The sequence below is a fragment of the Nannobrachium achirus genome (genome assembly GCF_963921795.1).
Source record: "Nannobrachium achirus genome assembly, chromosome: 6".
Taxonomy (NCBI): Eukaryota; Metazoa; Chordata; class Actinopteri; order Myctophiformes; family Myctophidae; genus Nannobrachium; species Nannobrachium achirus.
Window position 1 is genome coordinate 20,303,920 of NC_137815.1, and position 24,294 is coordinate 20,328,213.

At 41.3% G+C, this 24,294-nt stretch overlaps 1 protein-coding gene across 2 annotated transcripts in view; it reads left to right on the top strand.

Annotated features, from left to right (window-relative positions):
• Window positions 1-24,074, top strand: part of dip2bb (disco-interacting protein 2 homolog Bb) — an 84,104-nt gene extending 60,030 nt beyond the window's left edge. For both annotated transcript variants that reach the window (XM_080728741.1, XM_080728742.1), the window contains exons 21-38: window positions 1,078-1,205; window positions 2,044-2,158; window positions 3,315-3,516; window positions 4,213-4,325; window positions 7,975-8,055; window positions 9,293-9,416; window positions 10,031-10,152; window positions 10,698-10,809; window positions 12,510-12,619; window positions 13,979-14,109; window positions 15,180-15,348; window positions 16,379-16,549; window positions 17,149-17,210; window positions 19,161-19,218; window positions 19,319-19,393; window positions 19,945-20,119; window positions 21,647-21,770; window positions 23,572-24,074. In XM_080728741.1, coding sequence (XP_080584867.1) covers window positions 1,078-1,205; window positions 2,044-2,158; window positions 3,315-3,516; window positions 4,213-4,325; window positions 7,975-8,055; window positions 9,293-9,416; window positions 10,031-10,152; window positions 10,698-10,809; window positions 12,510-12,619; window positions 13,979-14,109; window positions 15,180-15,348; window positions 16,379-16,549; window positions 17,149-17,210; window positions 19,161-19,218; window positions 19,319-19,393; window positions 19,945-20,119; window positions 21,647-21,770; window positions 23,572-23,824 — 2,325 coding nt within the window. In that variant the 3' untranslated portion in view covers window positions 23,825-24,074. The remainder of the gene's footprint in view (window positions 1-1,077; window positions 1,206-2,043; window positions 2,159-3,314; window positions 3,517-4,212; window positions 4,326-7,974; window positions 8,056-9,292; window positions 9,417-10,030; window positions 10,153-10,697; window positions 10,810-12,509; window positions 12,620-13,978; window positions 14,110-15,179; window positions 15,349-16,378; window positions 16,550-17,148; window positions 17,211-19,160; window positions 19,219-19,318; window positions 19,394-19,944; window positions 20,120-21,646; window positions 21,771-23,571) is intronic.
• Window positions 24,075-24,294: the final 220 nt, after the last annotated feature.

A 24,294-nucleotide genomic window follows, 5' to 3' on the forward strand; every position in this document is an offset into this window, starting at 1 on the left:
ACAAATAATTGTTGATGGGAAAATGAATTGCAACAACTATTGCAAAGTCACATTCTGACAAACCATTAATCATTTGACTAGAACTTTCCAGCAAACAGAGAACTGAGAAAAAGAAATAAGGAACTGAAATCTCACATGTATTTGTGTACCTTCCCTTCTTTTCCTGGTTTAGAATATAATTTATATTTATGTATTTGTATACAGTACATACTAGGGTCTCCTTTTAGTTGACGTTGTACCAGTGAACTGTACTATCATGAAACCGTACCTTTGCCTATGCAAACTTCTAATAAACACTTCAATCAATTGGCAGGGCTGTTGGGGGCTGGTTCATGGTTGGGTTACAGTAGCATGGGAAATGATGATACAATGATACAATTTAAACCATTAAAATGCTAAAAGTAGACGTTTGATGACTGATGCAAATACATGGAACTGGACAGAGCTCTCTCATCATTATTCCAAGTATTTGTCTCATCAGCAAGAACAGAACTTGCGGTCCAGTGGACAAACCACACATCATTTGACTAGACAATTCCAGCTGACAGAGAACTGAGAAGAATACAAAACTAAGGAACTGAAATTCCAACCATTTTGCCGTTTAGCCAAAAAACATCAGTCATAATTATGTTTTTATTATTGTTTGATGCGCACTAGACTTTTTTCACGATTATAAATATTTTACTACCGACTTATTCGTATTGCATTATTTAAATTAGTGGTCTATAATAAGTTGACAAGGCAGTGGCTAAATAGATCTCATGCCCACAATGAGACTGTTGGGGCTCAGAGCAGAAATTCCCATGGTGCCCTTCTGTTCTAACCTTCTTCAATTAGTCATCACTTGGGTTTCTGGTAAAGTTATTGACCAGTTATTGTATATCCATGACAAAGAAGAAAAAAAAATTGTAGTCGAGTAAAAGTACAATTTTTGGATTGGCCAGTGCTGTTGACTGAATTTGTTTATATTGGAAAAAAAGATCAGATTTGAATTTATTTAAATTTGTAATCGTCACAGCCCTATTGTGGAGGCTCTCAGACTATCGGTGGATATTGACCCGTGCTCTCTCTCCACAGGGAAGTCTGATCTTCGTGGTGGGGAAGAACGAGGGCCTGCTGATGGTCAGCGGACGCAGACACAACTCTGATGACCTGGTGGCCACCGCTCTGGCTGTGGAGCCCGTCAAGACCGTGTTCCGCGGGAGGTAACGTCAACAACGCCTGCATGGTGGTGCTGTCTGGGGAAGACAAAAGAGACACTGTACAAGCACTTGGTGTATTTTTCCTTGCACACCGGTGGTGTAAACCGGAGTACACTTCAGAGGATTTTTGCTTTACTATTTTCTATACTTTTACTTCTACTCCACTACATCTCAGAGGCAGATATTGTACTTTTACTCCACTACAATTAGTGTTAGTTACTAGTTTCTTTGCAAAAATTTAGATTATTTATTTCGATTATTATCACTAAACATACATTAACCACTTCAACTCTTTACATATCTCGGCCATTTGAAAATAGGCGATCTACATCTGCTGTAGATCTTGTAGATCTGCTATTTTCAAAAGTATACATTTATACATACATGTATACATTTTGAACTTGTGAAATGGTACATTCTGTACAATGAGTACTTTTACTTTTGGTGATATTTTGATGCCAATACTTTTGTACTTTTGAAGTACATTTTGATTACTGGACTACAATGCAGTATTGATACCTTTACTCTTTCCACCACTGATGTACACAATGTATAGGAAACAACCTGCACTGTAGGTAAAAGTGTGGCGGTGTCTCCTGACCTCTGGTGGTAGAGAGTAGGTATTGAAGGCCAAAGCAAAGAAGGGATTTTGTGTGATATTGGAAACCGGCAATGAAAAGCCATCTCAAACCGTATATAAAACTCTCTCTCTGTCTGTCTGTCTGTCTGTCTGTGTGTGTGTGTGTGTGTGTGTGTGTGTGTGTGTGTGCGCGTGTGTGTGTGCGCGTGTGTGTGCGTGTGCGTGTGTGTGTGCGTGTGCGTGTGTGTGTGTGTGTCTCAGGATCGCTGTATTCTCAGTGACTGTGTTCTATGATGAGAGGGTGGTGATCGTGGCAGAGCAGAGGCCAGATGCCAGTGAGGAGGACAGCTTCCAGTGGATGAGCCGTGTTATACAAGTAAATAACCTCATAAAATAGCTAACTATTACTACACATTAAACTGATGTATCAAAATGCTGCTCATACATTTTATGGGTTCACAATGTCAGTTGTTCTCAATAGACCATATTCACACGGTGGCCATTTGGCTATTAAGTTAATGAAATGCCACCCCTCTTTTTCAGCATAATAGTGAATCGTAGTGGCATTCGGGCAAGCGCCGCCCTCCCTGCGTTCTCATTGGCTGAATGCAACACTGAGAAAACATGGACACCGACATTACTTTTCCAACAAATGCGACGGAGGCGCGTCGTCTCAGGTGACCTTGAGCCGTTGCGAAAGTCGCATGAGCCGACTGAGTCAGCACCGTTAGAAGTTGTAAACCAGGGGTCCAGAAAATTAAATAATGTTTGGGGGTGAACTGTCACTCAAAGTGCCTCTGGCCAATCACAGCGCGTCTTTTCCAGGACTTGCCTGAACACCGCTATATCTTTCACTATCACTAGTTTATTCAATGCAAAATGCCAACATGTCCGCTGTGTGACTATGGTCTATTGTTGTTGTTTTGTAAGAATATGGTTCACTTTGTTACCAAATGGTGGATATCTCATTCTGAAATTGTGTTTATAGACAGTCCAAATACATACCAACTCTCTATCCCAGGGTTCCCCAATTAGTTTTCCCCAAGGGCCGAATTATGTCTAGGGTACCAAGCCGAGGGCCACAACATTGCAGGGGGCGACGGTGGCGTTCCCACTACTCCAGCGACAGTTTTCGTCGTTGTTGGATGAAAATCTTTTATGTCCAAAACCGTTCGCTTTGAATTTATCATTTTAAAAATGATTTAAACTAGTGAAAACAGCCGATCTACAAGCACACAACGCCTCGCGGTGCGAGGCGTTGTGTGCTTGTAGATCTGCTGTTTTCACTACTTTTGTGCGACGGCCTTGTATGATTTGCGAAAGAACGTACAAATTTGGAGATACGAGATTTCCACCCGACAACGACGATATACTGTTGTTGCTGCTCTTATACCACCATTATTACTGGGGTTGGTGTGGGCCAGACAGTAGCCCCCCGCGGGCCGCAAATGGCCCGCGGGCCGCCTATTGAGGAACCCTGCTCTATCCAGTATTCCTGCTGTTTTCTGACTCTTTGTTGGTGTTTTGTCCAGGCAATAGACAGCATGCACCAGGTGGGCGTGTACTGCTTGGCGCTGGTCTCTGCCAACACCTTACCAAAGACCCCGCTGGGAGGCATCCACATCTCAGACACCAAGCAGTTCTTCCTGGAGGGCAACCTGCACCCCTGCAACATCCTCATGTGCCCGCACACCTGCGTCACCAACCTGCCCAAGCCACGCACCAAACAGCCAGGTGAGAGAGAGGGAGAGAGGGAGGAGGAGCAAGTCAACTCAAACAAAGGGTCAAACTCGTTCTTCTGCTATACCACCAAAATGTGGAACGCCCTACCAAAGGCCTTAAAGGAGTGTGGTTCCCTAGCATCCTTTAAAATCGCCCTGAAAAACCACTTACAGGCGGCAGCCATTCGCAACTGGCAATAACAAACTTTGTATTTACCTGTCTTTTCTAGGATCTCCTTTTAGTTGACCTTGAAAATCATGAAACTGTACTTTTTTCTATGCAAACCTCTAATAAAGTCTTCAATCAATCAATAAATCAAAGCGGTAAAGCGAAAGAGAGGTTGAGAGAGAGAAAGGCAGGTGCTTAAAGGAGTAGTTCACGCAAAACATGATTTTTCTTCTAACAATCACGCACCCCATGAAGCTTAGAATTCATACATAATGTATTTTGTGGATATGTTTTTGTCGCATTTCTGAGCCAGTGCATTAGGAGACACAAAGAGTCTCCTTTGTGCCTCCTACCCAAATACACAGGGAAGACAAATCTGCACATTATATCCCACCCGGTGGCCTACAGTATTAGAATAATATTAACTTCATAGACACATACAAAACAGAAAAAGTACAAAACTATGGCACCACCTCTTGAGAGAAATTGCTTTAAATGTGCCTGTGAAGTGATTTCGAGACTCTCTGTGTGTCTCTGCAGTGGGTGTGGGTCCAGCTTCCATCATGGTGGGTAACCTGGTGGCTGGGAAGAGGATAGCTCAGGCCTCAGGGAGAGACCTGGGGATGATTGAAGACCAGGACCTGGTCAGGAAGGTAACGGGACCACACACACACACACACACACACTGTCTATAACAGTGGTTCTCAACATGTGGGTCGGGACACCCAGAGGGGTCCCCAAATTATTTTGGGGGGTCACCAGATGTTTAGCTAAATGTTAACATTGTTTTCTCACTCAACAGTAAACAGACCAACATACCGGTATAGTATAAGTGTATAGAAAGGATCTAAAGTGACAATTTAAGGACTTTAAAGACCTTTTTAGTACCTTTGGTCAAACATTGGTCAAATTGTCAAATGTTAGATGCGGAAATTGTGAAAATAGCAGATCTACATGCTCACAACGCCTCGCGTTGCGAGGCGTTGTGAGCATGTAGATCGGCTATTTTCACTATGGAATGGATCGAGTCAAACTAAATGTAATGCCAACTCCTACAATTCCAAGTGTTTGTGCAGGGTTAGGGGTCCCCAATTCAAATATGATTATTTGGGGGGTCACGGCCTGAAAAGGTTGAGAACCACTGGTCTATAACACCCTACATCAGAAGCTATGTCTACTGTTATATCACTGATATGATTCTATATGTCTATCTCTCTTTACCATATGTTCATCCAAATGAATTGTTAGCAGTGGTGTAAAGTAACTACTGTAAGTACATTTACTCAAGTACTGTACTTAAGTACAATTTTTAAGTGTTTTTACTTTACTGGAGTATTTCCAAATATTATACTTTTACTCCACTGCAATTATTTGAAAACTTAAGTTTCTAGTTACTTTGTAAGGTTTGATTTTGATTTTACCCACTTCATCCCTAAATACATTTCTCCCATTTGAAAATAGACGATCTACAAGCTCACAATGCGTCGATGCAACGCATTGCGAGCTTGTAGATCTGCTTGTAGATCTTCATACATTTGAAAACTTGTGAAATGGGACCTTCTGCATGAGCACTTTTACTTTTGCACTTTAAGTATATTTTGATACCAATGCTTTTGTTCTTTTACTCGAGTGCATTTTGAATTCCAGACTTTTACTTGTTACTTGTGACTTCTAAATTGCAATATTGATACTTTTACTTAAAGGGATATAGGGTGTCTGGAGTTACCAGAAAGAAAAGGGACAGGTGTTTTCATTGAATCTACCGTATCATGGTTAAAATGGAGTTTGAAGTTACAATTCGTTTGTATAGGAATAGAAGGGGGAAAATGGGGGCACAATGGATATCAAATATCTAAATACTGAATCAAGCAATTCAAAAACTGTCCTGGGTGTTCCCAAAAGCCTGATTAGATGATAAAATGACCACAAGTTATTTTTTTAAAGTGAATATCCCTTTATGTAAAAAATGTGAGTACTTTTTCTTTGATTGTTAGGGACAGAGTTTGTTTGTTTAATAATGGCAGGTTCAATCAGAAGTCAGTTGTTTGTATTGAAACATGTTGGACTGTCTCTTCTGTCTTCCTGCTTTCGTAACTCTCTCTGGACATACGTAGCTCTGTATGTGGCCCACCATGATGGTAAGGATCATGGTTCTTCTCTGATGCCCTCCCTCATGTATCCTCAAAAGCCCGCTCACACCAATTTCTTTGATGTCTGCCTGTCATTGCCTATGTTGTATTGTGGCTAGGGGTGGGCGATATGGTGATAAATATCGTTGAGACGATACAATGTCTCCACGATATGCCTTTTCAGAGATATCGTATATATATCGTGATACAATGAGGGAGCCTTATCAAAAATCCTGTTGAATTGTTAATTAATACAGAGATTCATTGCAGAATTCATTTAAACCTGCAATTTTTTTGCCTGAATCAGTTTTTCACAAACTTTAAAATGTGAAGGTCTCCCCTTAACTCTGACAGTATACAAATGAAACCAAATTGACCCATAAGGGTATACTCTATACTGTCAGAATTACATACTTGTAAGGATCAATTTAGACCTCCCAAAAGGAACCTAGAGAGTCACTGGACCCCACATTGAGGACCACTGGTCTAATTGGTCTGTTACTCCTTTTTCTTTTAGTTTTTCTTACCTTGTTGGTGGTTGTACTGTTAAGTAACAACAATTAAAAAAAACATGAAAAACAACATGAAAAAGAATCGTGATAAGATCTTGTATCATGATACAGCTTGGGAAAATATTGTGATATTGTATTTTTCCATATCGCCCACCCCTAATTGTGGCATTATATATTTATTTCCACATCCATATGAACATTATTTTGTATCCTGACATTGTGTCTGGATGTGAGCAAGGAAATGGCATGCCGGTAGATATTTAACTATACGTGGTGGCACAGGATCTGCCTCAAGGAGATCAGTTGGTCATTATTTTAATGGACAGATTGGCTCTGTCTGCGTAGAATACGTTGTCTGCACATTTGCCAGTGATAATCACATTACCCGAGCTCATGCCAGGAAGCAGTCTGAGTATATATGCACGCTACGATCTTTACTCAAGCACTTAAGCATTAACGTTCCTCTTTATTTCCTGAGAGTTTTATTAAGAGATTAAAGGTAGGGTAAGTGATATTCCTTGGGTACGTTTTTTTGTGGAAAATGTTAAAGTACTATTTTCTGATAGTGATCATTGCTATAGAGTGTTTGTTCAGTAACAGGAGTCCCACCCATTCTGAGCCATTAGACACCATCAAGGCCTGCCAAAATACTTTTTTGTGAACTGCGGACTGTCGACTAAAATACATTTTCCGGTGGGTTGAAAAAATTTCAGCCAACCAGGAGAGAGAAATGAAGCATTTATCTGCTTCATTTTATAGTGTTCCACTTCCAATTCTGTCTTCTTGTTTCTTTGCGTCATCACTTCTAATTTTACTCGATTAATCTGTATCCTCTATCCTGTTTGGATAAAATTGGTATCCCGACCGGAAAATGCATTTTACGTTTATTAAAACCCATTTAGGCCTAGGATTATTGACTGCTTTAACTATTGAAAAATAGCAGATATACAAGCTCACAGCGCGGCACCGAGTGCCGCGCTGTGAGCTTGTAGATCTGCTATTTTTGAAAAGTCGTGAAAATGTGTGCAAATCTTTGAATATATGTATCTTTAAAGTGAACATTTGTAACGATACAATATTTTCAGATGGTATCCATGGCCAAATACATATAATTCGAGGGGGTCCTTGACATGAAAACGTTTGAGAACCACTGACATACTAGTAGTCTCTCAAGAACAGACTAACTGAGCTCCAGCTAAGTGAAAAGGACCTTTTCTTTGACGATGGCTAGCCAGATTGCTGACATAGAAACATAGGGGTTTTTAGAAGGATTCAAAAGACACTTATAGAATCAGGTCAAAATTCAAATTTTCAAGATTTAAAAAAAAATAGCCGCGCTGTGAGCTTGTAGATCTGCTATTTTTCAATAGTTAAAGCATAAAATAATGATACACACTAATGTGTAGTTTGTGTACCCGTTCTAAATGGGTTAAAGAGCTGGGGAGTCATGGATACTCCTGTTACTGAACAAACACTCTATAGCAATGAGTGCTATCAGAATATATAGAGATATTTAACACATACTTTGACCCAAAGAAAATCACTTATTCTACGTTTAGCTTCCTTCCCTCTGCAAAACATAACATTGTATATATACAGTACAGTACTTATGTATACTGTTTAATGTAAAGGAGTGACGTGTGATTGTTTGTTTCCATCAGCATCAGTATCTGAGTGAGGCGCTGCAGTGGCGGGCACAGACGGACCCAGACCATGTTCTGTATGTGCTGCTCAATAACAAGGTACCGCTTTGACCTTTTACACTGCATACACACAGTAGGGCATTCACGAATAGTGATATTTAGTATTTGAATTATTCGACCTCAAAGTATTCGAATAGTCGAATATTCTACAGGACTGGCCAAACTGTCAAATATTAAGTAAGCAAGAGGCGAGCATTGTGAAAATAGCCGATCGGCTATTTTCACAATATTTATCTATGGAACCGAGTCACATAAAATGTAATACCTACAATTTCAAGTGCTTGTCAGGGTGGGGGTCCCCAGTTCAAATATGTTTATTTTGGGGGCCAGGGCCTAAAAAGGTTTGAGAACCCCTGGTATAGAGCATTTACAAATTCATCCATAGGGGCATTGACAACTCATTCTTATGACTTCCTATCTAGCCAAGTTTTAAAAGAGAGAAAAAAAGAAGAAAAAAAAGCGGATATTTGACTTTGGTGAACAAGGTCGAATAGTGACTTTGATATTTGAATATTCGAATATTTGGTGAATGCCCTAACAGACACAGTGGTTATCAACCAGTGGTCCTTCAAGGGATTCCAGGTGGTCCCCAGATCTTTAACTCTTGAGAGCGTAAAATGAAACGGGTCCATTTGGTTTCATTTCACACCCTAAAGAGTTACATTATTGTTTATTATTGTTAAACATCCGCATTCCTTAATTTACAAGATGTCTACACAATTAGAGAATGTAGAATAATTGTTATTTTGATCAACGTTTGCTTGTTACAGTATCTCTCCCATGGGACCACATCAGCATGGAAATGTGGACAAAATCCAACAACAACACAATATTCTAAGTTTTTGGTCTGAGAGGCCAAATCTCATCAAATGGTGGTCTTGTGGCTCAAAAGGCATATAAATAATGGACCTTGATATGAAAAGGGTTGAAAACCACTGACATACAGTACATACTCAAAAGAATAAAAGGGTCTTTGTGACATTGCAGAGATATTGCCTATTAAACCAATGCCAAATAATGTCCGATATATATTTTGAAAGCAGACATTTGTAACGCCAATACCTCTTTCTCTTGGTCCCTGGAACTAAATATTTTCAGATGGGGGTCCGTGGTAAAATACATATAATTCTTGGGGGTCCTTGACATGAAAAAGTTTGAGAACAACATAGGTTTTTCAGAAAACTGTTAGGATCTTTAAGACTTTTTTTCAGGTCAACATTAATTACTGTACACTTGACTGTTGCGTCTCTCTGCACCATCTTCCTCTGTCCTCCAGGGGGTGTCGGTGTGCACCGCCACCTGCTTGCAGCTCCACAAGCGAGCAGAGAAGATAGCAGCAGCGCTCAATGAGAAGAGCTGCATCAACACTGGAGAAAATGTTGCCCTGCTCTATCCTCCTGGTAGGTTCTGAGCCCCACAAATACTATATTCAGGGTTCCCACGGTCATGAAATTTGAAATTAGAAAAATATTTTTGCAGTACTGGAAAAGTTTGGGATTTGATCAAGGGTCCTGGAAGGTCCTGGAAAAAAATAGCTATGCATTGTCTTTGGTTATTGATTTTGTTAATACCTCTGAAATGACAAATTAAACATTGGCCAAATTGTCAAATATTAGAGGCAGAAATTGTGAAAATAGCAGATCTACATGCCCACAACGCCTCGCAACGCGAGGCGTTGTGAGCATATAGATTGGCTATTTTCACAAACCGTGTTATACAAAATTCCTCAACTTAGTGCTCGTCAAGGTGCCGGGGTCCCCAGTTAAAATATGATTATTTCTGAGGTCACGGCCTGAAAAGGTTGAGAACCACTGGCATACACTGCCTGTCTTTGGGCATTGCGCATAGGAGTAAGCGACTTGTTATTGAGCTGAATTATTGTTATATAGTCCTGGAAATTGGGTTCAATATTCTGGAAAAGTTTTGGAAAAGTTTTGGAAATTAATTGGTAAAAATGTGTGGTTAAAACCGCTCTTCTGTCTTCTGTCTCTGTCTCTCTTTGTCTCTCCTTCAGGCATTGACTTGATAGCCGCTTTCTATGGCTGTCTCTATGCCGGCTGTGTTCCTGTGACCGTCAGACCTCCTCATCCTCAGAACCTAGCTGCCACACTGCCCACTGTTCGCATGATCATTGATGTACGTGTGGGTTTATTCTGACGCAGTCACGCGCTCTCAAACACACACTCGTTCATCCCCCGGTTCCAATGAAGTCATTCCCTATGGAGAATAACATTGAGTCATCTTAAATCGTCTCATATAAGCATTGAGGTCCAAAAATTCATCATGCGACCACTAGGGATGGGACGTTAAACGATATTATTGTTTTTCGTGATAAAAAACACTCACGATAATCGTATCGTGGGGTTTTAATTTATCGTGAAATCCTCCTCCGTCATGCACTGGGATCAATTCACCTTTTATTTGCAGAGATGCATATCCAGTACCACGTCTTAAACCCTCTATAATTGGTAAAACAGACCTGTAAATAAAGTACTTGATACAGTCTTTTTTTAACTCTTGAACTTTTTTGGCAAATGTTCCGCCCCTTCTGTATCTCTTATGTGGGTTTTATTCTATTTTACTTATAGTACTGTGATCACTGAATACATATTTTTTTGTGTGGTTATTAACAATACATTCCTCATAAGCAAAAACTATTTATTTCTCTATATTGTTCCTAGGTCAGTAAAGCAGCTGCTATTCTCACCACTCAAACCCTCATGAGAATCCTACGCTCTAAAGAGGCTGCTGCATCTGTGAACGTCAAAACTTGGCCAATGATCATAGACACAGGTGAAGTACCGACAATGAACACTGACGCTCAGATGATAGAACTGTATGACATTGTTGCAGGGTTCCCACGGTCATGAAATTCCTGGAAATATTTTTGAAATTAGAAAAATATTTTTCCAGTACTGGAAAAGCTTTGGAATTGATCAAGGGTCCTGGAAGGTCCTGGAAAAAACGGCTATGCATGCATTGTTTTTGGTTAGTGATTTTGTTAACTCATTTACTGCCACCATAAATCGATTTTGAGTTCCCTGCCACGATTTTTATACCTTTTGCACGATCCGCACGCACGCCACGGTCCGTTCGCAGCGTGCACGCTTTATTTTTGCTACACTATCTGTCTTTGGGCATTTCACAATGCACATAGGAGTAAGAGACTCGTTATTGCGCTGAATTATTGTTATATAATCCTGGAAATTGGGTTAAATTGTCTGGAAAAGTTTTGGAAAGGTTTTGGAAATTCATTGGTAAAAATGTGTGGGAACCCTGTTGTTGTCAAAACCACTACCTATGGTTTGATCATTTTAATTTAAGTGCTGTTTGTGATTGTGTTTAATCCTTCTTGCAGTGGTACAGTAGTTTACATTGAAGGACCTCATCTTTATTTATATACTAGAGGCCCCACCCACTCGCCCTCCCATTAGCCAATTTGAATATAGGATAACCAAAGACATTTTGACTAATTTGTTTTCTTTGCTTGTTTGTTGACTTGTAAGGGTTACATACTCATTGGTCGTAATGTATTTAGTTTAGTGTATCTAAGCCAACGTCTGCTGATCAATGAAGCCCTGCTTTGAATGTCACTTAGATTATTGTACACTTCTTGAACTCATATCCAAGGAGCAGCACCTGGCTGCAGACACTAGGGTCCTGTTGATGTCCACGGGAGACAGGAACATCAACAAGTGGCAGGAAGTGACCTCACAGTGTCAAGTGACTTCATGCCGCTTGTGGAGGTCACGTGACGTCTCTGCCTTGCAGTCCAAGGCACTACAGTCCCTTTGAGCCGCATTGTCGCTATGTGTACATGTTATCTTTTATCTTTTAGACAACCCAACTCTACCCCCTAACCCTAAACAGAACCTCCATGGGGTAGAGCAAGAAAGAGGTGTGAGGTCACTTCCTGCCACTTGTTGATGTTCCTGTCTCCCGTGGACATCAACAGGACCCTAGTGTCTGCAGCCAGGTAGTCTTGTATCCAAGGGCATCAATTGGGTATGGCAGGGGTATGCAGCTGCCATAGCCTGGGTCCAGGGGGGGGAAATAAAAGTTACTTTTAAATATAAATCCATGAATGTCTCTTTTTCTATCTGTGCTGGTTATTATGTTGTTAAATTACAGTACAATAACTACAAATGCAAAATGTAACAAAATGGTCACTTTAACCTGGTATTATGATTATAGTCTCCAGACTTGTATTCTTCCCAGCTTGACAAAATGGTATATTTCCAGGTTCCGCAGGTCAGCTGCACAGGTGCAATGCATTATTGTTAATTGTGGCACGTTTACTAACATGCTAACTTTAGCTGCACAACCATTCCAGGCTGCCATATCCAGCCCAAGAAACCGTAGAAACCTGTGTAAAAAAACTGAATAGAACCGTGTTATACCTATTTTCCATGAGGACTCCCATCTTTGCCATACCCTAGCTTTTGCTGAACTGACGCCACTGCTCATATCAGTGATATTGTGTGTGTTTCCAGATGACCTCCCTCGCCGCCGGCCCGCCCAGATCTACAAGCCACCTACAGCAGAGATGATGGCCTACCTGGACTTCAGTGTGTCCACCACAGGCATGCTTACCGGGGTCAAAGTAAGACACAGAAACATACTATTTTCCTGTTGTGCAGCCTCTTACACGTATACCCACTATCAACAGGTTGCTGCATAACAACTTAAAGTGATGTACATGATGTAAATAAATTACTGGTCATCTTTCTCAGATGCATTTGAGCAAGGAACATTCATTCTCATTGTGTGGTGAAACAGTTCTCAAAATCACACTTTTAGCACATAAACAGATGTAACAAAGCGGATTATACCAATGTGTTGTACTCAAACGAGTCCTTGCAAAATAAGGTGGAACATCTGTATATTGGCAGTTTATAATTTGTTTGCATTTTCGTATTTGCTAAATGTGTGATTTTTAGACCTGTTTCACTATAAAGTGAGAGTGAATGGAATTCAACTGCCGATTACTTCAAAAGATTAAAGATGATCGACAATATTTTATATATTTTTATATCATGTTTTGTTTACTGTAGGTATCTATTACATCCCCAAGTTCTAACAAAGTTCAACATTGCTTTAGCTTCCTCTCTGACGCAGGGGCGTCAATTCGGTATGGCAGGGGTATGCAGCTGCCATACCCTGGGTCCAGGGGGGAAAATAAAAGTTACTTTTAAATATAAACCCATGAATGTCTCTTTGTCAAATGTACAAATGCAAAATTTTACAAAATGGTCACTTTAACAAGGTATTATAAGTATATTCTCCACACTTAGTCAGGGAAAATTAGCAGAATACCTGTCAAATCTGGGAATAAATTCCTTACCAAACGATTTCTTCACCAACGTGTTCGTAAAAGTGTCTATTAACATATCTAACAAAGATTGAAATTCAACATCCCTAGCAAAATGTTTGACAGCTAGGGTAATTCTGGGTCTCTTTCACTTACTATACACTGTACTATAAGGGAAAAAATCACTCCCAAAAATATGCTTTAAGTGGGATGTGAGGGGTCTAACTAGGTGTTTTTAATTATTCTGAATCCATTGCAAGCATTTGTTTTGCACAAAAAAACATTCCTTGGGCCAAAAATTTACCCCTTACACCTTGTGAAAAGTGATCACTCATCACTAAACCATCGTTTTTTTTGCGTATGTTTTTGGCCCAATGAATATTTTTCGTGCAAAACAAATGTGTGGCATGTTTACCAACATGCCAAGTTTAGCTGCCATATCCAGCCCAAGAAACCATAGAAAGGGGGGAAAAAATAGAATGTACTTCTTAAAATAAATGTATCATGCATGTTGCTAAGGTATGGCAACATGACTGGTGTCTTGCACGCGCACAAAGGCTCTTTCTGAACTGACGCCACTGCTCTGACGGTGACTCTGTAGGTCTCAGACAGTGATTCATTGTGAGGTTTGTGTTCTGCTCTGTCTGTTAGATGTCCCACGCAGCGGTCAGCGCTCTCTGTCGCTCAGTGAAGCTGCAGTGTGAGCTGTACTCCTCTCGCCAAATAGCCATCTGCCTGGATCCTTACTGTGGCCTGGGCTTTGTGTTGTGGTGTCTTGCAAGGTACTGTAACATGGAGCGTTGCATCGCAATGCGTTTTGATCTCGTATACCTGCTATTTTTGCTGGGGTTGTGCAACGCTGTTATACGACCTGACAACATTGTACAACAAAGTATAAAGTAGGGCTTAAAGGAGCGGTTCACCCCCAAAATGACTTTTTTCTATTGATTACTCACCCCGTGGAGGATTAATTCAATAATATTTTTAGTTTTTTGTCACATTCCTAAGACAATAATTTGATAAATGTATCCCCATTGATTCCGGATGGGGACCAAAATGCATGCTAAAGCAGTGGTTCTCAACCTTTTCAGGCCACGACACCCTACGAGCACTAAGAGTTGAGGAATTACATTTTGTATAACACGGTTCTATTGTGAAAATACATGCATGTAGATCGGCTATTTTCAACATTTTTGGCCTCTAATATTTGACAATTTGTTTAATTTGTCATTTTAGAGGTATTAAAAAGTCCTTAAATTGTCACTTTAGAAATGTGCACTTAAACTGTATGTTGCTTTGTTTACTCTTTCTTGAGTGAGAAAATAATGTTGCACATTAAGTAAATCATCTGGGGACCCCCCCCAAATAATTTGGGGACCCCCCCGGTTGAGAACCACTGGGTTAAAGCAGTGGTTCTCAACCTGTGGGTCGAGGGTCCCCAAATTATTTTGGGGGGTCCCCAGATGATTTACTTAATTAACATAATGTGCAACATTGTTTTCTCACTCAACAGTGAACAAACCAACATAAAATGTAAGTGTATAGAGGGTATATGCACAATTCTAAAGTGACAATTTAAGGCCTTTTAATACCTCTAGAGGCCGAAATTGTGAAAATAGCTGATCTGAGCATGTAGATCTGCTATTTTTACAATAGAACCGTGTTATACAAAATGTAATTCCTCAACTCTTAGTGCTCGTCATCATAATTGAACCCAGTTCAAATATGATTATTTTGGGGGTCGCGGCCTGAAAAGGTTGAGAACCACTGGGTTAAAGTACACTGCATGGCTTCATCTCACAGATATATTCACTGTAGCTTTTGTCTTGTCGCTGGCCGTGTGGTCTTCCAGTGTGTACTCGGGCCATCAGTCTATCCTGATTCCTCCCTTGGAGCTGGAGAGCTGCCTGTCCCTGTGGCTGAGCACACTCAGCCAGTACCGCATCAGAGACACCTTCTGCTCCTACTCCGTCATGGAGCTCTGCACCAAAGGCCTGGGAACTCAGACTGAGGCACTCAAGGTGAGGATCACGCGCACACACACACACACACACACACACACACACACACACACACACACACACACACTAGGGCATTCACGAATAGCGATTTTTAGTATTTGAATTATTCGACCTCAAAGTATTCGAATAGTCGAATATTCGACAGGACTGGCCAATATTAAGTAAGCAAGAGGCGAACATTGTGAAAATAGCCGAACTACATGCTTACAACGCCTCGCAACGCGAGGCGTTGTGAGCATGTAGATCTGCTATTTTCACAATATTTATCTGCGGAACCGAGTCACATTGAATGTAATACCTACAATTCCAAGTGCTTGTCAGGATTCTTATGACGTCCTATCTAGCCAAGCTTTATAAACCAATGCGAAATATATATATATTTTTAAAGACAAAACATAAAAAAAAAAAAAAAATAGGCGAATATTCGATTTCGGTGAACAACATCGAATAGTGACTTTGATATTCGAATATTCGAATATTTGGTGAATGACCTAACACACACACACACACACTCACACACACACACACACACACACACACACACACACACACACACACACACACACACACACACACTCACACACACACACACACACACACACAGCCCCTCAATTATCAAAACTATCAGGACGAAACAGTGTTTAATGTCACATACACATAAAACATAGCAACATTGCAGGCATTGAAATTCTTGTAATTCAAGCTTCCTCAATAGTGTGTATGACAACAGAATTAAGATGAGATAACATAATCAAATAAGATAAAACAATAGGATTAACCCATTCACACATTTTAGTGTATGGGAGGGGCTTACAGTACATGTACAGTATGTTGCAACATATTTGTTTTTGTAGGCTAAATTCTGATTGGTTAAAGTTTAAATTAAAAAGCAGGGGGCACGGTGGCACAGTCAGTAGCGCTGGCACCTCACTCCTGTGTGGAGTTTGCATGTTCTCCCCGTGTCCCCTAGGGTAGGTACCCTCACAAAAAAACATGCAGTAATCGTGGTCTCTGTGTGTGTGTGTTCCAGGCACGGGGTCTGAACCTGTCCTGTGTGCGGAGCTGTGTAGTGATCGCGGAGGAGCGTCCGCGCCTGTCCCTCACCCACTCCTTCTCCAAGCTGTTCAAGGACCTGGGCCTGTCCCCCCGAGCCGTCAGCACCGCCTTCGGGTCCCGGGTCAACTTGGCCATCTGCATGCAGGTAACAATGCTCAGACAGTGCTTGTACTCTTTTCTTAGCAAGTGTACAAATGTAAATTTGCCCAGGAACACAAACCGATAAATGAACACTGAGACTGATACTGCATACTGAAACCAAGTTGTGTGTTTGTGTGTGTATTTTATGCTTTAACTATTGAAAAATAGCAGATATACAAGCTCACTGCGAGCTTGTAGATCTGCTATTTTTGAAAAATCGTGAAAATTAGAATTTTGACCCGATTCTATAAGTGTCTTTTGAATCCTTCTAAGATTTTTTGAAATTCCCATGTTTCTATGTCAGCAATCTGGCCAGCCATCGTCAAAGAAAAGGTCCTTTTCACTTAAATGGAGCTCAGGTGGTCTGTTCTTGAGAGACTACTATGTCAGTGGTTCTCAAACCTTTTCATGTGAAGGACCCCCAAAATGATATTTATTTGGCCACGGACCCCCATTCAACATATTTAGTTCCAGGGACCACCCAGAAGCAAAATTTGAGTTACACAAGGAACACAAACCGATAAATGAACACTGAGGTCTTTTTTTACTGCATACTGAAACCAAGTTGTGTGTTTGTGTGTGTGTGTGCGTGTTGTGTTACAGGGTACCACTGGGCCTGATCCCTCCACGGTGTATGTAGACATGAAGTCCCTTCGCCATGACAGGTAGGAAGTAGGAACCGTGATGTGGAAAATTACTGTATACTCGTCTTTTGCTGTGAGAACAGAAGCCTGCGCGTAGTGTAGTGATCTGTCTTTATCTTGTTTGCTCGTAGGGGAGAGCATTGCGTTCTGTTGAGGCTACTGTGCAGCAAGGTTACGATTATAACAAGTCATAATACGGCAGGGTTCCCCATTTAGCTTTCCCCAAGGGCCGAATCATGTCTAGGGTACAAAGCCGAGGGCCACAACATTGTAGGGGGCGACGGTGGCGTTCCCGCTACTCCAGCGACAGTTCAGATATCGTCGTTGTTGGGTGAAAATCTTGTATGTCCAAAAGAGTTAGTTTACTAGTGAAAAAAGCCGATCTACAAGCACACAACGCCTCGCACCACGAGGCGTTGTGTGCTTGTAGATCTGCTGTTTTCACTACTGTGCGACGGCCTTGTATGATTTGCGAAAGAACGTACAAATTTGGAGATACGAGATTTCCACCCAACAATGACAATATACTTGTGTTGTTGCTGCTCTTATACCACCATTATTACTGGGGTTGGTGTGGGCCAGATAGTAACCCCCCGCGGGCCGCCTATTGGGGAACCCTGTAATACGGTATCAGAATTCTTCAGCATTTTTTGGAAATGGCAAAAATGACTACAAGCACACATGACTTTTGCATAATGTACAAAGAGGTCGTACAAAGAAGGAGGGTTTTAATTTACGTAGGAAAAAGCATTCAAAGTTGAAATATGGAGATACAAGGTTTCAGCCCGACATCGGCGATATGCTTGTGAAATCTTGTCCCTGAGAAAAGATAACAACTACCCTGTCTAATAAATATTTGAACTAACCAACTTACTGAGAGACAGAGGTTGCTCTCTAATGCAAACATTAACGCTGCAATCCATCCATCCATCCATCTTCAACCGCTTATCCGGAATCGGGTTGCGGGGGTAACAGTTCCAACTGAGACCTCCAGATTGCCTTATCCCGAGCAACTTCTTCCACTCCCTCAGGGAGTATACCGAGGCGTTCCCAAGCCAGTTTGGAGATATAATCCCTCCATCTGGTCTTTGGTCTGCCACAGGGTCTCCTCCCAGTGGGACGCGCATCGAGGACCTTCCTAGGAAGGCGCTCGGGGGGCATCCGTACTAGATGCCCGAACCACCTAAGCTGACTCCTTTCCAAGTGTAGGAGCAGCGGTTCTACTCCAAGTCTCTCTCGGGTGACTGAACTTCTCACCCTATCTCTAAGGGAGATACCAGCCACCCGTCTGAGGAAACCCATTTCGGCCGCTTGCACCCGCGACCTTATACTTTCGGTCATGACCCACACTTCATGACCATAGGTGAGAGTAGGAACGAAGATTGCTCGGTAGACAGAGAGCTTTGCCTTCCGGCTCAACTCTTTTTTCTTCACCACAGTGCGATTTAGCGACTGCAAAACCGCTCCTGCTGCTCCGATTCTCCGGCTGATCTCCTTCTCCGTCTTCCCCTTCCTCTCATTCGTGAACAACACCCCGAGATACTTAAACTCCTTCACCTGCAATCCATAATATTAATTTACAACTTTGGATTCAACCCTGGGTCTCCTGTATGAGAGAACAATTTTATACCACTCGGCCATTAAGGTATTCCAACTTGGTCCGGCAGAACTACTTGTCAATCATTGGGTATCCTACGTACCCAACATCAAGGTCTAGATGTCTCAATGTTAGAGTAGGGAGACAACTTTCAACCATACAGATATGCTGTTTACTTTGTATCGAGATACTCTACCATACAGATTAGTTAATATAATGTTTTATTCATTAAAATGTAAAAACCTCAAATCAAATCATGTTGATTCATCTCACCGGTGTTCATTACAAATGTTAGTACAATATTATGACACTGAATTTAGAAGTGCAGGAAATGTAATGCCTGCTTTGTGCGCATGTTTGTTTGTGTGTTTCAGGGTGAGGCTAGTAGAAAGAGGAGCTCCCCAGAGCCTTCCCCTCATGGAGTCTGGCAAGGTGAGGTTTCCTATGTGTAAGGTTTTCTAGTTGTTCAGTCAAATGCCTTCATGTTCACCTTCATTCTTGCTGACTGCTGTATTGTCTCTCTCTTAATAAGATACTGCCTGGAGTCAGGGTAATCATTGTGAATCCAGAGACCAGAGGCCCTCTAGGAGATTCCCATCTAGGAGAGGTGAGAGGATGACCTGTTACAGTCCGGGTAACACATGACATGATCATTATACAGTGACAGAACAACATCTATTGGCCATTAGTTCTCAACCAGTGGTCCAGGGACCATCAGTGGTCCTTGAGGGGGTTTCCAGGTGGTCCCCAGCTAAATGATGGAGAGTTGGTAAAGAGTTAAATGACAATTCTTGATTTGATCGACATTTTGCCCATCCTTACCTCCCCCTGACCTTTTTTTTTACTGTAAATACCATTTAAAATGTATTTTGTTTTCCGACTATCTTATGATATTTTTTTGCTGTCATTTAATGTTGTATGAGTATGAGTTGTAAAAAGGGACCCCAATTTAAACAAGCCCAAAAGCTTTTTTGCTGTCTTTATCCTTTTAGTTGACCTTGTAACAGTGAACTGTACTGTCCTGTATCTTTTCCTATGCATTCCTTATAATAAACTAATTGATCAATCAAAAAAAGAACCTTGATATGAGAATGGTTGAAAACCGCCACCATAGGCAATAGCAACCTGATTATTTGTTGTGTGCGTCTCTTTCATCAGATCTGGATCAACAGCCCTCACAGTGCCAGTGGCTACTACACCATCTACGGAGAGGAGAGTCTTCAGGCCGACCACTTCAACACCAAGCTTAGCTTTGGAGATCCGCAGACATTGTGGTGCAGGACTGGTTACCTGGGCTTCGTGAAGAGGACCGAGCTGCTGGATGCCAGCGGAGGTAAGTAATAAATACTAGGGATGGGATGATAAGTGATATTATTGTTTATTGTGATAAAAAAACACTCACAATATAATCGTATCGTGGAGATTTAATTTATCGTGATATCGTCCGCCTTCATGCACTGGGATCAATTCACCTTTTATTTGCTGAGCTGCATATCCGGTACCACTTAAACCCTCTATAATTGGTAAATGGTACTTAATACGTACTTGATACAGCCTTTTTTAAATGTATTTTTATAATCTCTACCAAATCTCTTTGCCAAAAAAATTGCAGAGCTACAAGTTCACAACGCATCGCGTTTGCGACGCGTTATGAGCTTGTAGATCGGCTATTTTTTGGCAAATGTTCCACCCCTGGATAATGGATGTTGGGGATATGTTGATTATCGCGATAATATCGTAAATCGCGATTTCTTTGGTCACAATAATCATTGTGATAATAATCATTGTGACCAAATGGATCACTAATAAATACCCAATGGTGGAAAAGGTACTCAAATGTTTTACTTAAAGGAGTAGTTCACCCCCAAAATGACTTTTTTTTCTATTGATTACTCATGCCATGGAGACTAGAGTTCAATAATATTTTTTGGTTTTTGTCACATTCTTAAGACAAAAATTTGATTAGAGTAAATTTACCCCTATTGATTCCGGATGGGGACCCGTTTCGAAACGGGTCCCCATCCGGAACGAATGGGGGTAAATTTATTGTTATCACATTTTTGTCTTAGGGATGCGACATAAAACTAAAAATATTATTGAACTCTAGTCTCCATGGCATGAGTAATCAATAGAAAAAAAGTCATTTTGCGGGTGAACTACCTCTTTATGTAAAAGTATACCTGCCAACCCTCCTGGATTTGGCAGGAGTCTCCTTGTTTTGGACCATTTCTCCTGCACGACTCGTGCACCAGCATTTCTCCTGTTTTTCTCCTGCATTGGGTGACCCATTTATTCAAAGGCCCACATAAGACCGCCCCTCACACACCCCACTGTGATATGCCATTATAGTTCCTTGGCTATTTGATTTGCAAATCACCAAGGCTGTAAGTATTTGATTGTTCTTTTTGTTGAAAGGTGTGAGACTGTGACATCTCTCTCTCCTGCCATGCCACTTTGATTCTGGAACACACACGCACACACACAGACTCCATGTATCTAAGAAAGTGACACATTGTAATTGAATGTAATTATAAAGATATAAGTAATCAGTGGTTATTATTAAATTAATCTTTTGTTGCTTTAGCCATCAAATACATTTCTGTTGGCCTACTTTTAGCTTTTTTATGGATCCTATAGTAAAGTCTGATAAAACTATCAAACCCCTCAAATCCAACAGAATACTGGAAATGATATATAGACCTGGACCCCCCGCTTGGGGGCGTGGTTACTAAGACCCCACAAACAAACCCCACAGAGAACCCAAGCAAGTTGTGCCTGATAGTGTGAGTCTTATGTCAGCGGGCTTTGGAAAGATGCCGGCAAACGCGCGTCTGACTTGATATTGTGGTTTTGTGTTCAGATCGCCATGATGCGCTCTTTGTGGTGGGTGCACTGGATGAGACCTTGGAGCTGAGAGGGCTGCGCTACCACCCCATCGACATCGAGATCTCAGTGTCCCGCGCCCACCGCAGCATCGCTGAGAGGTCAGAGTGAGACACATGTACACACACACACAATGTTCTTAATAATCAGTGTTTCTCAAACTTTCATATGTCAAGGTCTCCCCTTAATTCTAACAGTGTACAAATGGAACCATGTACACTGTCAGAGTTACAGACTTGTATGGGTCAATTTAGACCCCCCCCCCCTCCTAAAGGAATCCACAGAGTCCCTGGAATCCACTTTAAGAACCACTGTTCTTAATGACTGTTAAGGCCCTTTCCCCCTGGGCGCGATAACGATAAAAGAATATTGTTCTCAATTGACATGGATGGCAGCGTCCACACCACAACGATAAAGCTGTCATAATTGATGTGAACGCCGACATATTGTTATTGTTATCATTATCGAGTCCAGTGGGAAACGGTCTTTACGTATATATTATATTCTCTGAATGACATGAAAGAGGCCTGAAAGGTGGGTATTTTTTAAGCCTAAACAATTTTTAGCTCTTACAGTTTGTATATCACTGGTCTCTAAAATAATTGTTTTTATTTATGCATGTCATTTTATTCAGTGGTATGGATTTCTAATTTTCCATAGTATTTTAATGGAGCACCAGGTAACAACTAAGATCCACGTAATTGCAATATTCCTTATTTCGTTTCCGGCTGGAGTCCTTGGCTTCTGGTCTCTGTCGCTCTGCATGAAAGCAGAATTAAAGCTAAATAAAATCAGAAAGTTCAAATCAATTCAATTCAAAGGAGCTTTATTGACATGAGAAAACATACGCTTACAGGTACATTGCCAAAGCAAGTGTCATAATATAAGAAAACAGTTGAAAAAGGGGAACATATATACAGTTGGAGGGGATACACGTACAGCATTGTGTAAACAGAGCTGTCACATTTCGTCGTTGTAAACATGTTATATATAGGCTACTGTACAGGGTATAAAGCTTTGTGAAACCAATAGCAGAAATCTTTTTGCAGTCGCTTTGAGACAAATACATTTTTTTCTCCTCAAAATTATTTTACATTATATACAAAAAAGCCTGTCATTCAAAATGTGTTTAAATGTTTCAGCTAGGTGCAGTAGGTCTAGACTAGAGGTAACTCAATGCTTTCTAGTCCTTAGGGTGGTTATATTCAATTCGCTAGCCTTCTTTTTATCGCAACAGTTCACATTGTGAATAACCTTTCTTCCCTTTTTTAAAGTGCAGTGTAGGGATGGGACGATAATCGTCATTATCGTTTATCGTGATAAAAAACCGCTCACAATAATCGTATCGTACATTTTTATATAATCGTGAAATTGTCCTCCGTCATACGCTGGGATCAATTCACCTTTGATCCACTTAAACCCTCTACAATTGGTAAAACTCACCTGTAAACATACTTTTTTTGATCAAGGTCTTTTTATTATTATTTCTTTTTATGCAAACAACAAACATGAACACACAAATCCCCACCCACCCACCCCTCAGACCTGTAACAAGAAAAGAAAAAACACATAACAAAGACAAGAAAGAATTGTTGCAGCAGTTTCTGCCTCCATGCTCTCTATAAATGACAGGAAAGGTTGCCAGGCTATGTCAAATTTATCACCTGTAAACATACTTGATACAGTTTTATTTTTCACTCTACCAAATCTCTTTGCCGAAAAAAAAATCATTCTGCCCCAGAATATGGAGGCCAGGGGTTCAAGTGGTAGATAGAAGTGGCATTTTAAGAGTATTATTAGGCATACTGTATTTTGATTACCGCGATGATAGCGTAAATAGCGTTTAGTTTGGTCACAGTGATCGCAACGTGACATTTTCATATATATCGTCCCGTTCCCTAGTGCGGTGTTCACCTGGACCAACCTGCTGGTGGTGGTGTCGGAGCTGTGCGGCTCGGAGCAGGACGCGTTGGACCTGGTGCCGCTGGTCACCAACGTGGTCCTGGAGGAGCACCACCTCATCGTGGGCGTGGTGGTCATCGTGGACCCCGGCGTCATCCCCATCAACTCCAGGGGCGAGAAGCAGCGCATGCACCTCCGCGACTCTTTCCTCGCCGACCAGCTGGATCCCATCTACGTGGCTTACAACATGTGAACAACAACGGCTTCCGGTCTTCTTTCGGGTTGGGTGCCCGACCCGTCACCTAGGTACTGAAATGTCCAGCTGCTATTTACGGCTGGCTTTCCCAGACAGGGCAAAGGTTCACCGTGTGGGGTCGTGTGAAACGTCAACACCTGGCCGCCAAAGTGACACCAGCTTGTGTTGGCCTCTTGTCTGGGACTGAGCTTGTCATATTTCAGTGTTTCTCCGACTTTCAAATGTCACGGTCTCCCCTTAACTCTGGGGTCTCTGACAGTGTACAAATGGAACCAAATGAACCCTAACGGGTTCATTTGGTTCCATTTGTACACTGTCAAGAGTTACAGACTTGTATGGGTCCATTTAGACCCCACTAAAGGAACCCACAGTCAGAGTCCCTGGAATCCACTTTGAGAACCACTGTCATATTTGGAGACATTCACTGTGTTGCGCTGGTTGTATGGGTTTCTGAACCAAACTGGACA